This window comes from Nerophis ophidion, linkage group LG21 (genome assembly GCF_033978795.1).
Source record: "Nerophis ophidion isolate RoL-2023_Sa linkage group LG21, RoL_Noph_v1.0, whole genome shotgun sequence".
Taxonomy (NCBI): Eukaryota; Metazoa; Chordata; class Actinopteri; order Syngnathiformes; family Syngnathidae; genus Nerophis; species Nerophis ophidion.
The window spans coordinates 20,476,691-20,491,002 of NC_084631.1; the positions used below are offsets into that span (position 1 = coordinate 20,476,691).

Sequence of the window (14,312 nt, forward strand, 5' to 3'; positions counted from 1 at the left end):
AAATTCATTTAAAAAAAAAAAAAGGTAAAAGCTTTCCATTTTTCTATTTGCATACTATGCATAATAAATGTTGGGGCGAGGACTTACTTGGAATTCCTGGTGGGGTTTTCAGGTATTTTCCGTTGAAATGCTGAATGACTACTTCACATTTCTCAGTGGATTCCATCCTGTAAGAGCAAGGAAACACGGTCAATATGTTGAACACATTATTTGCATATAGTTGAGCACTTAGCCAGGCTGTTTAACAATTATAAATATTCAATTACAATTAATCACAGTTAAGTCACAGTAGCAAATATAACTTTTTCTGTATCTTTAATAAGTGCACCTTGATAAAATGTCCACCCAACATGGGACCGGGCAATTTGTTTGATTTAGGCAACTGTTTGTTTATTAGGGGACGGTGTGGGAGAGTGGCTGAGCCAGCAACCTGGGGGTTCCTGGTTCAATCCCCACCTTCTACCATCCTAGTCACATCTTGTGTCCTTGAGCAAGACACTTCACCATTGCTCCTGATGGGTCGTGGTTAGCGCCTTACATGGCAGCTCCCGCCATCAGTGTGTGTGAATGGGTGAATGTGGGAATAGAGTCAAAGCGCTTTAAGTTCCTTAAAGGGGAACATTATCACCAGACCTATGTAAGCGTCAATATATACCTTGATGTTGCAGAAAAAAGACCAATGTTTTTTTAACCGATTTCCGAACACTAAAAGGGTGAATTTGGCGATTGAAAGGCCTTTCAATTGTTCGCTGTCGGAGCAATGACCTTTCACCCGTGACGTCACAATGGGAAGCAATCCGCCATTTTCTCAAACACATTACACACACCAAGTAAAATCAGCTCTGTTATTTTCCATTTTTTGGACTGTTTTCCGTACCTTGGAGACATCATGCCTCGTCGGTGTGTTGTCGGAGGGTGTAACAACACGATCAGGGACGGATTCAAGTTGATTGACGTGGATTGTGCTAATCAGACATATCAATGGTCACGGCATGCTAATCGATGCTAACATGCTATTTAGGCTAGCTGTATGTACATATTGCATCATTATGCCTCATTTGTAGCTATATTTGCATCCAGCCTTTCCCTCTACCCACATTTAATGCCAAACAAATACATACCAATCGATGGATTCAAGTTGCAACAGTGGTCAAAAGATGCGAAAGTCCCTCGTTTGTTTTGCACACTTTACCGACGATAGCGATGCTACGACAGAGATGGCACAGAGATGTGTGGATATCCTGCGACACCCAAAGCAGATGCATTTCCAACGATAAAGTCAACGAAATCACAAAGGTGAGTTTTATTGATGTTATTGACTTATCTGCCAATCAGACATATTTGCTCAGGGCATGACTGCAAGCTAATCGATGATAACATGCTATTTAGGCTAGCTGTATGTACATATTGCATCATTATGCCTCATTTGTAGCTATATTTGCATCCAGCCTTCCCCTCCACCCACATTTAATGCCAAACAAACACATACCAATCGACGGATTCAAGTTGCACCAGAAATCAAAAGATGCAATCGTTGGTTAAAAGGCGATCGCCAAATTCGTCCTCGTTGCCGCTGTCTGGCGTAATATGGCTCAATAGCTTCAGTTTCCTCTTCAATTTCGTTTTCGCTACCTGCCTCCACACTACAACCATCCGTTTCAATACATGCGTAATCTGTTGAATCGCTTAAGCTGCTGAAATCAGAGTCAGAATCCGAGCTAATGTAGGAAAATGGACGGAAGGATATAACGATGGTTAAAATCAGGCACTTTGAAGCCGTTTTTCGGGATATTGTGTGATGGGTAAAATTTTGAGAAAAACTTAGAAAAATGAAACAAGCTATTGGGAACTGATTTGTATTGGTTTTAGCCCTTCAAAAATTGTGATAATGTTCCCCGTTTGAAAAAAAAAAAAAGGTAGAAAAGCGCTTTACAAGTACAATCCATTTACCATTTATCAAACATTGTACTTTTTTTGTTACTGATTGAATAAGCTTTGATTCTTCCAAATCCTTTTCAGCCATGGCCAAGGGGAAGACCCAGGACACGTTGGGAAGACTATGTCTCCCGGCTGGCCTGGGAACGCCTTGGGATCCCCCGGGAGGAGCTGGATGAAGTGGCTGAGGAGAGGGAAGGCTGGGCTTTTCTACTTAGGCTGCTGCCCCCGCGACCTGACCTCGGATAAGCGGAATAAGATGGGTGGATGAATGGATGGATGGATGGGTATTCATGGGGTTAAATGTGACTCGTACACCTCACAACTGTCAGGCCGAAAACAAAACAAGGAAAGGAAGAGCAGCTTGTTTGTTAGTTAATCTATTTATTTTTCTTTGAAATCTTCTATTCTTCAATCCGACTGTTTCGCCGAGAAAGACTGAATGAATAAATTGAGATTAGAATGTAGAGATTGACTGATGGAGCGCTGAATTCTTCGAAGCTTCATCCCGTCAAACAGAAAATGAGTGTCTGCACATGCAGAGATTCATGGTAATATACTTCTGCACAATTCATAGCTTGGTGGATTCTCATGCTTTCCTCGCTCTCACCGCCGAGAACACTCTTATCATTCTGTCAGCCGCCCACTTCTCTGTCCTCTTTCTTTCATATCTCAACTGTCATCCTTCTTTCTTTTTTAACACAGCTTCTTTATCGCTCTCTCTGTCCCATCCATCTTACTCTGAGCCCGTCTGCACCTCTTCCTTGTGACGTCTCTCTCATTGCCCCCGCCTTTCAACCGTGGTTATTTCCTCCATCTTTCATGGCAACCCCCACTCTATCCATGCCCTCCTTTCCTTCCATCACTGATCATCTTTTCGTTTCTCTGCTCTCATCCGCTCATCTACCAAGTCCGGTTCCGTGTCTCTTTTTCGACTTTTAGAATCTAACCTTTTCCCACTTCTAAGCATCTGACTTTCTTTAACACCGGAGCCAACCAATTCACCCGTTTTAAATAATTTATTCAAGAATAATTAATCATACTTAATTACATGCTTGCAAAATTTGAATTGACTTTAAAAAAAAGACCCTAGTATTTTGACAAAAATGCAATTTATAGTCAAAACACGAACAATATAACAACTTTTTTTTGTGTTTATATGTTACAAGTAATTTCAGTAGCACCTCAACTCAGGAGTGTTTTGAGGAAAAAGTTGTCTCGGTGCTAAATAGTAAGTTTAAGTAAGCACAAATGTTAATTACAAGCATCCCCGCTGTCAGTTGGCATAGCAAGCTATTTAAAATCAATTTGAAATCAATCCATTGCGGCATGCGTAGATATTCATAAAATAATACTAGAAGAATATAATAGAATGGACTTTATTGTCATTATATTTGCATATAACGAGATTAAGGACTCCAGCTTAAAGGTTTACTGAAATGAGATTTTCTTATTTAAACGGGGATAGCAGGTCCATTCTATGTGTCATACGTGATCATTTCGCGATATTGCCATATTTTTGCTGAAATGATTTGGTAGAGAACATTGACGATAAAGTTTGTAACTTTTGGTCGCTAACAGAAAAGCCCTGCCTTTACCGGAAGTCGCAGACGATGACGTCACCCGTTGGGGCTCCTCACATCCTCACATTGTTTTTAATGGGAGCCTCCAACAAAAAGTGCTATTCAGACAGAGAAAATGACAATTCCTCCATTAATTTGAGCGAGGATGAAAGATTCGTGTTTGAGGATTATGATAGGGACAGACTAGAAAAATTAAAATAAAAATCAAGTTAAAGAAAAAAAAAACGCGATTGCATTGGGACGGATTCAGACGTTTTTAGACACATTTACTAGGATAATTCTGGGAAATCCCTTATCTTAGGGACGGCGTGGCGCAGTGGGAGAGTGGCCGTGCGCAACCCGGGGGTCACTGGTTCAAATCCCACCTAGAACCAACCTCCGTTGTGTCCTGAGCAAGACACTTCACCCTTGCTCCTGATGGGTGCTGGTTGGCGCCTTGCATGGCAGCTCCCTCCATCAGTGTGTGAATGTGTGTGTGAATGGGTAAATGTGGAAGTAGTGTCAAAGCGCTTTGAATACCTTGAAGGTAGAAAAGCGCTATACAAGTACAACCCATTTATCATTTACTTTCTATTGTGTTGCTAGTGTTTTAGTGAGTTAAATAGTACCTGATAGTCGGAAGGGTGTCTCCACGTGTGTGTTGACGCCAGTGTCTGAGGGAAGTCGACTGCAGCTTTATGGACGGCACAAGCTCAGCTGATTTCCGGTAAGTGGCGACTTTTTACCATAATTTTCTCACCGAAAACTGCTGGTTGACATTTGGTCGGGATCCATGTTCGCTTGACCGCTCTGATATATAGTAAAGCTTCACCTCTGGGAATTTTAAACAAGGAATCACCGTGTGTTTGTGTGGCTAAAGGCTAAAGCTTCCCAACTCCATCTTTCTACTTTGACTTTTCCATTATTATTTGAACAAATTGCAAAATATTCAGCAACACAGATATCCAAAATATTGTGTAATAATGCCGTTAAAGCAGACGACTTTTAGCTGTGTGTGTGGGCAACGCTAATATTTCCTAAAAGTCTGTGACGTCACGTGTACACGTCATCATTCCGCGACGTTTTCAACAAGAAACTCAAAGGAAATTTAAAATTGCAATTTAGTAAACTAAAAAGGCCGTATTGGCATGTGTTGCAATGTTAATATTTCATCAATGATAAATAAACTATCAGACTGCGTGGTCGGTAGTAGTGGGAACAAATATGGGGTAAAAATAAATAGCACAAGAGGTAATAAAGGAAAAACTGACATTTGAAATTAACAGACTACTATCCAATAAAAATAGTAAGCAAATCCTGTACAATATACAAAACAGTATAGAAAAACAAAATACTGTTCAATATACAGAACAAGACAAGAGTACCGGAGTAATAAATAATCAGTTTTGGACGTATTCCACTCAAAGGGTAGTATTGCACAGTAAAGTATTAGGGTAGGATATTGTATAGATATTGCCTTCTGTCTTGTGTTGTCCCAAAACCAATATTATGGTACCGGTACCAAAATTATTACGATACTTTTCGGTACTTTTCTAAATGAAGGGGACCACAAAAAATTGCAATGTTGACTTAATTTTGACAAACAAATATAGGGTACATTAAACATGTTTTTAATTGTAAGTTAGTCCTTTAATAAAGTAGTGAACATACAAGACATCTTCTCTTTTATTATTAAGTAAACAAACAAAGGCTCCTAATTTGTCTGCTGACATATGCAGTAACATATTGTGTCATTTATCATTCTATTATTTTGTCAACATTATTAAGGACAAGTGGTAGAAAATGAATGATTAATCCACTTGTTCATTTATTGTTAATATCTGCTGATTTTCTCTTTTAACATTTTCTATCTACACTTTTGTTAAAATGTAATTATCACATATTCTTCTGTTGTTTGATACTTCACATTAGTTTTGGATGATACCACAAATTTGGGTATCAATCCGATACCAAGTAGTTAGTTACAGAATCATACATTGGTCATATTCAAAGTCCTCATGTGTTTAAAAAATGAAAGATGTTGTGATGCCAAAAAATATCGACATAATCGTTCTAGTATTGGCTAGATACGCTCTACCTGGTATCATTACAGTGGATGTTAGTTGTAGATCCACCAATGGCGTTTGTATACATTTTGACGCCGGTGAGCTACGGTGTGTAGTGAAGCATGTTTAGCTATTCCTCGTCCTGCAGGGATGATACTTGTAAGAAACTGACTTTGTTGCCATGGAGGCGAGGGTTAGTGATTTAGAAGTAGCTACAACACTGCAGACTGGGGCTGGATGTTAGCCGCTAGCTAGCTAGTCATGTCCTAAAGCACCTCTTCCTGAGGGTGTTTCAGAGTTATAACTTCACCTTTATCGTTAGTTTTTAGGCCAAAATTAGTCCGTTCTCCTTTTTCTGTCTACACACTGTGTCTGTTTGTAAGTACTCTGTGATTGTGCGCTGTTGAACATGCTCATCTGCTCGTAAAACCATCAATAACACGACGTGACTGGTGGCCGACTGGTACTTTTCAGGGGGGGTATAGTACCGAAACTTATTCATTAGTATCGTGGTATTATACTAATACCGGTATACCGTACAACCCTACTTCCTTCATACTCCCTCCAAACGATCTGTTTGGAATTTGCCTAATTTCAGACTTTTTCCCATTTGTTGACCTCAGCAGATATCTCCATATATGGTAACATTTGCCCAAAATGCTTTGCGGGAGTCCGCCATTGCAGTCAATTACCTCCTTTTTTTCTATCAAAGTAAAAGTCAGCTTTATTGTCAATTCTTCATATGTACAAGACACACAAGGTATCAAAATTGTGTTTCTTCCCGTGCGTAGACTATACTAGAAAAGGACAAGACACAACTAGTAAAGTGCCAAGACACAAATGGTAAAGTGACACAGTGCAGTAATAATAACAATAATATTAAAAGTGCAGATGATGGCGTAGCAATCTTACGGGTCTTGATACGGATGTAAACAATTTGATATTACAACAGATTACTGTGGAACAGAGGTGTGAAACTTAGCAGCCAAGAATGTGTGAATATAATAAGTTTGTAGTGCAAACAAAATTGTTGATAGCAGCAGGATTATATGTTGAATTTGCATAGTCGTTTCAGCGATTCAGGATGTCTCCCGGAAAGGTAGATTTTTTTTATCTTCCTGACGCCCTGGTGGGTCGGGTTGAGGGTGGTGAGGAGAGAGAGTTCAGCATCCTAACAGCCTGGTGGACAAAGTGTCATGTCTTGGTGATCATGTTTAGTTTGGCTATGTTCTGTTTGGTTTTTGCACTCTGTCAGTGTCACGCCTATGGATCGTGTTTGGTTTTGGTCATGTTCGGTTTTGTTTTTTGGACACTCAGATCCTGTTTTGCACTTCCTGGTTTGGTTTTGTTACCATGACAACTCATTAGTTTCCACCTTATCTCCAAGTCACGCCCCGGTCCTCAGTTCTCACACCTGTTAATCATTATCTTGGCTATTATTTAAGTCACAGTTGCCAGGTGTTCAGTCTGGCAACTTAACTTTACCCACGTATACCTCAACTCCTTCATGCCATTCCCTGCTATTTGTTTTTTCCACGCCACATAAGTTTTGCTATTCATGCCACAGTGCAAGTGTTTTTGTTCATGTTTATAGTTTGTAGTCTTTGTACCAGTCTTTTTTTTTGTCATTAGTCAAGTTTGTTCTCCGCCATTGTGCGTGCCTTTTGTTTAGTTTTCTACATTAAATAAAAATGTACTCAGGTTCGCGTCTCGCTCGTGCCAACTATCCTTTGCGTCACAAAAACAACCCAGGTCCAAGTCCATGTTTGACAGTCAGTTCCTCTTTTTTCACTCCCTGCTTTGTTTCCATGAAAACCCATTAGTTTTCACCTGTTCTTATGTCACGCACCTGATTCATTTGGACTCGTGCACCTGTTGTTAATCATGTCACTTTTATTTAAGCCTGTAGTTGCCAGGCAGTCAGCCTGGCAACATCACCCTCTACACACCCTTATTATTCATGCTGATGATCCAGTCTCCTCGTTTTCATGCTCTCGTTCCAAGTAAGTTTTCTTTATTTATGCCATAGTTTGCAAGTTTTGTTTTAAGTCCATAGTTTTGCCTTTGTGGTAGTTTTGTTTTCTTAGCCAAGTTTTGAACCTCTGCTGAGAGCGCCATTCGTTTGTTCCATTTTTTCGAGTTAAGATTAAAATCATGTTTTTACCTCCACGCTATGTCCGATCCAGTTGCTTTGCACCACGGGAAAACAAATCACACCAAAGTCCACGTCATGACACAAAGCTGTTATTGAGTTTTGTGGTATGAGAGCGTAGGTTTCTGTACCTCTTTCCCGAGGGGCAAGAGGCTGAACAGTTTGTTTGTAGGGTGGCTTGGATCACCCACGATTGTAAGCGCTTTTTGGGTGAGGCGGGTGGTGTGCAAGTCTTTGAGGGATGGGAGCGGGGCAATAATGATTTTCCGAAAGTTAAAGTGCCAACGATTGTCACTCACACTGGGTGTGGTGAAAATAGTCCTTTTCATTGGACCCATCTCCGTGTTTACCTCCTGGGAGGTGAGGGGATTACGCGCTCGGGAATCAGTTGGTGATTTAACCCCCAATTCCAACCATTGTTGCTGAGTACCAAGCAGGGAAGTAAAGGGTCCTATTTTGTGTAGTCTTCGGTATGACTCGGCCCAGGTTGTATGATGCTCTTAATGGTACATCTGTAAAATGTCGTCAGGTTGGGTGGTGGAGCACTTGCCCTCTTGAGTTTCTTTGCCAGTGGAGTTGTGTTTGTGGTCCATGACAGGTCCTCACTGATGTTCACCCCCAGGAATTTAGTGCTGCTAACTCGCTCCACAGCAGGTCTAGCAATGTTAGTGTTGGGTGGTTGGCGTGGCCTCTCTAAAAGTCGACAACAATCTCCTTTGTCTTGCTGACATTTAGCAGGAGGTGGTTGTTCCTGCACCCCGTGGTCAGAAGATCCACCTCTTTCCTGTAGTGTGTCTCGTCGGCCTTGGTGATGAGGCCCACCAGAGTTGTGTCGTCCGCAAACTTTATGAGGTGATTGGTGCTGTAAGTTGGTGTGCAGTCAATAGGGTGAAGAGCAGAGGACTGAGCACGCAGCCTTGCGGGTCCCCCGCACTCAGGATGATGGTGCTGGAGGTGTTGTTTCCAACACGTCCTGCTTGTGGCCTCTCACTAAGGAAGTCGAGCAGCCAGTTGCAGAGTGAGGCTATGGCTATGTCTACACTAAGTCATTTAACCCCTTAAACAAATAATTATTTAGTCTAAGCACCGTTTCAGCCACACTAAACCAGCGTTTAAGGTCCCCCTCCTCGGACAAATTTTATTAGGCTCTAGCACCCCCTGTGTGGAGAGCCGGAGCCGGCAGCCCGACAGCGAGGCAGGGCACACTGTAGCCCAGCCCAAGATGGCGGCAAGGAAGCATGGCCGGCAGTATGACAGCGAGGCAGGGCACACCGCAGCCCAGCCCAAGATGGCGGTGAAGAGGCGTGGCCGGCAGTCCGACAGCGAGGCGTGGCACGCCGGAGCCTGGCCCAAGATGGCGGCGAGGAGGCGTGGACTAGCAAACAGCGAAGCCGGAATGAACCCCGCAAATATTATGAGGTGCGTGGGTCGCCCAGCTGGGCACAATTTAAATCTCCTCTCACACTATATAAAAGGGCAGCGGCCGTAAACGCCGGGAGAAGAGACAGAGAGAGAAGGAGCAAGAGGCAATCGGATGCTGAACGAGAGCGAGGGAGAGCCACAGGAAGACGAAGATGCACGTGACTGAAAAGGTGGAGTGGCAAAGGAAGCGGGACACGGCAAGGCTGAAAAGCAACCCGTAGAGACTTTTTATTATTGAAAAATAAAGGAAGGTCTAACCTGCACCACAATGTCCTTCCTTGAGGGTCCTGAGAACCCGCACGACAACGGTGCGAAACCGTCACACCCTGGAACCACGAAAGGGACAAGTGGTAAAAAATGGATGGATGGATGGATTAATTTCTTGAATCTCCGGCACTTAGCTTTGTATGGACTCATTGATCATTTACAAACTGAGTTCGGAGAGGAAGTGACGCCAGAAAGACCGTGCCACATCCAGCTTATAATAAAGCGGTTTCGTAACTCTGAGCTAACCACTAGAAATATGGAGGTGAGTAATCCAGACATGCCGTGTTTCTCCTTCTTCTACATGTACAGACACTTGTGGAAATAACACATATTCGAATACCTAAAGAGAAAGCGATTGCAGCTATTTGGGATACAACACTTCTCAGACGGCAAGAGAACTTTCAAATGTCCAAGTCAGCTGTGATTCAACTTACGGAAAAACTTTGTCCATTTGTCGAAGGAGAGTCAACGAAAATGCGAGCTCCTATGGATGTGATAAAAAAAAGGTAGCGTGTGCTTTGTATTGCCAAGGAGGGGAATCTTAAACGATGGTTTAGTGTGGGTGAAACGGGGCTTAGGCTAAATAATTATTTGTTAAAGGGGTTATCTGGCTTAGTGTAGACATAGCCTAAGGTCTCCCTCCTGGGACAATTTTTTAGACGAGTAAGTGCGCCATCTTTTTCTTAAATCTCCGGCTCTTAGCTTTGTATGGACTCATTGATCGTTTACAAACTGAGTTCGGAGAGGAAGTGACGCCAGAAAGACCATGCCACATCCAGCTTCATAATAAAGCGGTTTCGTAACTCTGAGCTAACCACTAGAAATGTGGAGGTGAGTAATCCAGACATGCCGTGTTTCTCCTTCTTCTACATGTACAGACGTTTGTGGAAATCACACATATTCGAATACCTTAAGAGAAAGCGATTGCAGCTATTTGGGATACAACACTTCTCAGACGGCAAGAAAACTTTCAAATGTCCAAGTCAGCTGTGATTCAACTTACGGAAAAACTTTGTCCATTTGTCAAAGGAGAGTCAACGAGAATGCGAGCTCCTATGGATGTGATAAAAAAAAGGTAGCGTGTGCTTTGTATTGCCAAGGAGGGGAATCTTAAACGATGGTTTAGTGTGGGTGAAACGGGGCTTAGGCTAAATAATTATTTGTTAAAGGGGTTATCTGGCTTAGTGTAGACATAGCCTAAGGTCTCCCTCCTCGGACAATTTTTTGGACGAGTAAGTGCGCCATCTTTTTCTTAAATCTCCGGCTCTTAGTTTTGTATGGACTCATTGATCGTTTACAAACTGAGTTCGGAGAGGAAGAGACGCTACAAAGACCTCACCCCACACAGGAAGTGACGTCAGAAAGATGGAGGCGAGTCATCCAGACATGCCTGTTTGGAAATCACACAAGAAGAGAAGGAAAATGCGCGATTGCCGCTATTTCTGATACAACAGCGTTTTTTGATAAGGCCTGGAAGAACGGCAGCCTGGTGGGATATGTTTGTCAATGAGTATGTTGTGTCAGCTGAACGGCAAGAGAACTTTCGAATGTCTCGAAGATTCGACAAGACTACGAATGCATTTGGACTGGCAAAGCAGACTAAACGTTGTTGTCCACCATGTATGTCAAGCGATTACTCAACGTCTAGATTTGGACTCCATAACATTTGCGAAGCCATGAAGTGGTTGCGGCCGTCAAGTACGACCACCAATTTCGGCCTCCAAGCACAGTGTCCTGATCAGCTATCCATGATGTTCTTTATCACATTGTTTACTTTCACACGTCCATCAAAGAGATGATTGATGTACAAAGCCCGTTTCCATATGAGTTGGGAAATTGTGTTAGATGTAAATATAAACGGAATACGATGATTTGCAAATCTGTTTCAACCCATATTCAGTTTAATATGCTACAAAGACAACATATTTGATGTTCAAACTGATAAAAAAAAAAAAATTGTTTCAAATAATCATTAACTTTAGAATTTGATGCCAGCCACACAAGACAAAGAAGTGGGGAAAGGTGGCAATAAATACTGATAATGTTGAGAAATGCTCATCAAACACTTATTTGGAACATCCAACAGGTGTGCAGGCTAATTGGGAACAGGTGGGTGCTATGATTGAGTATAAAAGCAGCTTCCATGAAATGCCAAGTAATTCACAAGCAAGGATGGAGCGAGGGTCACCAATTTGTAAGCAAATTGTCGAACAGTTTTAGAACAACATTTCTCAACGAGCTATTGCAAGGAATTTAGGGATTTTACCATCTACGGTTCGTAAAATCATCAAAAGGTTCAGAGAATCTGGAGAAATCACTGCACGTAAGCGATGATATTACGGACTTTTGATCCAGACATGTCTCCCATCGAAAATGTGTGGCGCATTATGAAGCGTAAAATACAACAGCGGAGACCCCGGACTGTTGAACGACTGAAGCTCTACATAAAACAAGAATTGGAAAGAATTCCACTTTTAAAGCTTCAACAATTAGTTTCCTCAGTTCTCAAACATTTATTGATTGTTGTTAAAAGAAAAGGTGATGTAACACAGTGGTGAACATGCCCTTTCCCAACTACTTTGGCACGTGTTGCAGCCAGGAAATTCTAAGTTAATTATTATTTGCAAAAAAAAAAAAAAATATGAGTTTGGACATCAAATATCTTGTCTTTGTAGTGCATTTAACTGTATATGGGTTGAAAAGGATTTGCAAATCATTGTATTCCGTTTATATTTACATCTAACACAATTTCCCAACTCATATGGAAACAGGGTTTGTAGGTAGAAAGTGGGGATCGAACCAGGCCACTCTCCCGACGACGCCACGCCGTGCCCAGTAACTTTGCTTCACCTTTTATTTATTCTTATGTTCAGTTGTTATGAAGAAGTGATTTATGTGGACATGTTTTGTCATTTGACCAAAAAAATACAATTCTTGATTTTTGCATCACAGTGCTCACTGCCCGTGGAAATCTAATTTGGTTCTTCGCTTTCCTCCACTATTTTCTGTGATTTTCTCAGCGGTGGGGATGCACATTCTGGTCCAGTTCTCATGCATTTATGTATTCAGAGCCCCAGTTTGTTTCTCCTCTGTCAGCCCTTCTCTTTGTCCGGCGGCAGAGCAGGCAGGCGGACAGAAAGCAGGTGGGTCTACGCGGAGTCAATAAGGCAGACGGGCGGTTTGTTTCACCTGCAAACTAGCTGCCCAGCCAGACTGTCTGGCGGCCGCTAAGCACGGCGAGGGGGAAGGTTGGCGGCGGAGAGAGCCAGCTTGGCCGTGAGGCAGGCAGCCGCTTCTTTGTGTGTTGCTGGTTAATGGCATCAAGTGCGGCTGTCCGCAATGATTAGTGCTCTTGCTGGAGTAATGGGCTCTGATAACAGTAATGGATCGGCCCGCAAACACTTAGCTCAGTTTACTCTCTAATGCCCCTTGTGGTCCAACTCGCAGCAGCTGTCTGTTGACACAGGTAACAGCGGGTTCTCAAATAGTCCAACCTCCAAGGCTGAATGCCCCTAAAGTCAATGTGTTTAAAGCAGAATAGAACCCCTCAGTTCTGAAATCCATCCATCCATGTTCTTCCGCTTGTCCCTCTCAGGGTCGCGGGGCGTGCTGAATACATGTCGAAGGTCAAATATGGTAAATAGAAGGTAGTAGAAGTCAAGGAGGCAAAAAAAAAAGTAAACTGAAGGTAAATTAAGTGAATACAATGTAAAAGGAGATAAATAAAGGGTCAAAAATGTAAATAGAAGCCAGTAAAAGTAGTTAAGCACATGTAAAATAAGGTAAATGGAATGTAAAAAAAATGAATTTAGAAGGTAAAATTAGTTAAATACAAGTTAAAGAAATGTAAACAAAAGGCAAAAGACAACGAACATAGAAGATAAAAGAGGATAAAAGAAGGTAAAAGAAGGAGAATAGAAGGTAACAAAAATAAAACAAGGTAAACAATGTTAAATTAAGGGGAAAAAAAGTTAAATAAGACAAGAAGTAAAATAGGGTAAACAAAATGTAATTAAAAGGAATATAGAAGATGAGAGAATACAATAAGGTATCAGGTAAAAGGTAACAAAGATAAAACAAGGTAAAATAAGTTAAAAATAAGGTAAATTAAAGTTAAATAAGGCAAATAAGAGGTATAATAAGGTAAATGAACAAGTAAAAGGAGATAAATAAAAGGTCAAAAAATGTAAATACAAGCCAGTAAAAGTAGTTAAGAACATGTGGAAGAAAGTAAATTCAATGTAAAAGAAGGAATATAGAAGGTAACATGTGTTAAATAGAAGGTAAAATAATGTACACTAAAGGTAAAAAAAAAAGGAATGTAGAAGATAAGAGGATACAATAACGTATAAGAAGGAGAATAGAAGGTAACAGAGATAAAACAAGGTATATATTTTTTTTCAAATTAAGGTAAATACAAGTTAAATAAGGCAAATAAGAGGTAAAATAAGGTAAGTGAACAGGTAAAAGTAGATAAATAAAAGGTCAAAAATGTGAAAAGAAGCCAGTAAAAGTATTTAAGAACATGTACAAGAAGGTAAATAGAATGTAAATGAAGGAATATAGAAGGTAAAATGAGTTAAATAGAAGGTAAAATAATGTAAAGAAAAGGTAAACAAAAAAGGAATCTAGAAGAGGATAAAAGCAGGTAAAAGAAGGAGAATCGAAGGTAACAAAGATAAAACAAGTTCAAATAAGTTAAAATCTGTTAAATTAAGGAACATAAATATTCAATAAGGCAAATAAGAGGTAAAATAAGGTAAATAAACAGGTAAAAGAAAAATAAATAAAAGGTCAAAAATGTAAATAGTACCCAGTAAAAGTAGTTAAGAACATGTACAAGAAGGTAAATACAATATAAAAGAAGGAACATAGAAAGTAAAATGAGTTAAATAGAAGGTAAAATAT

The 14,312-nt window shown here is 40.9% G+C and overlaps 1 protein-coding gene across 3 annotated transcripts in view; it reads right to left on the reverse strand.

Annotated features, from left to right (window-relative positions):
* Window positions 1-14,312, reverse strand: part of rbms3 (RNA binding motif, single stranded interacting protein) — an 807,584-nt gene that overhangs the window by 318,322 nt on the left and 474,950 nt on the right. For all 3 annotated transcript variants that reach the window (XR_009803506.1, XM_061882138.1, XM_061882137.1), the window contains exon 6: window positions 88-167. Coding sequence is in view for 2 of the 3 variants with exons in the window: in XM_061882138.1 (XP_061738122.1) it covers window positions 88-167 (80 nt within the window). In the remaining variant the exon portion in view is untranslated. The remainder of the gene's footprint in view (window positions 1-87; window positions 168-14,312) is intronic.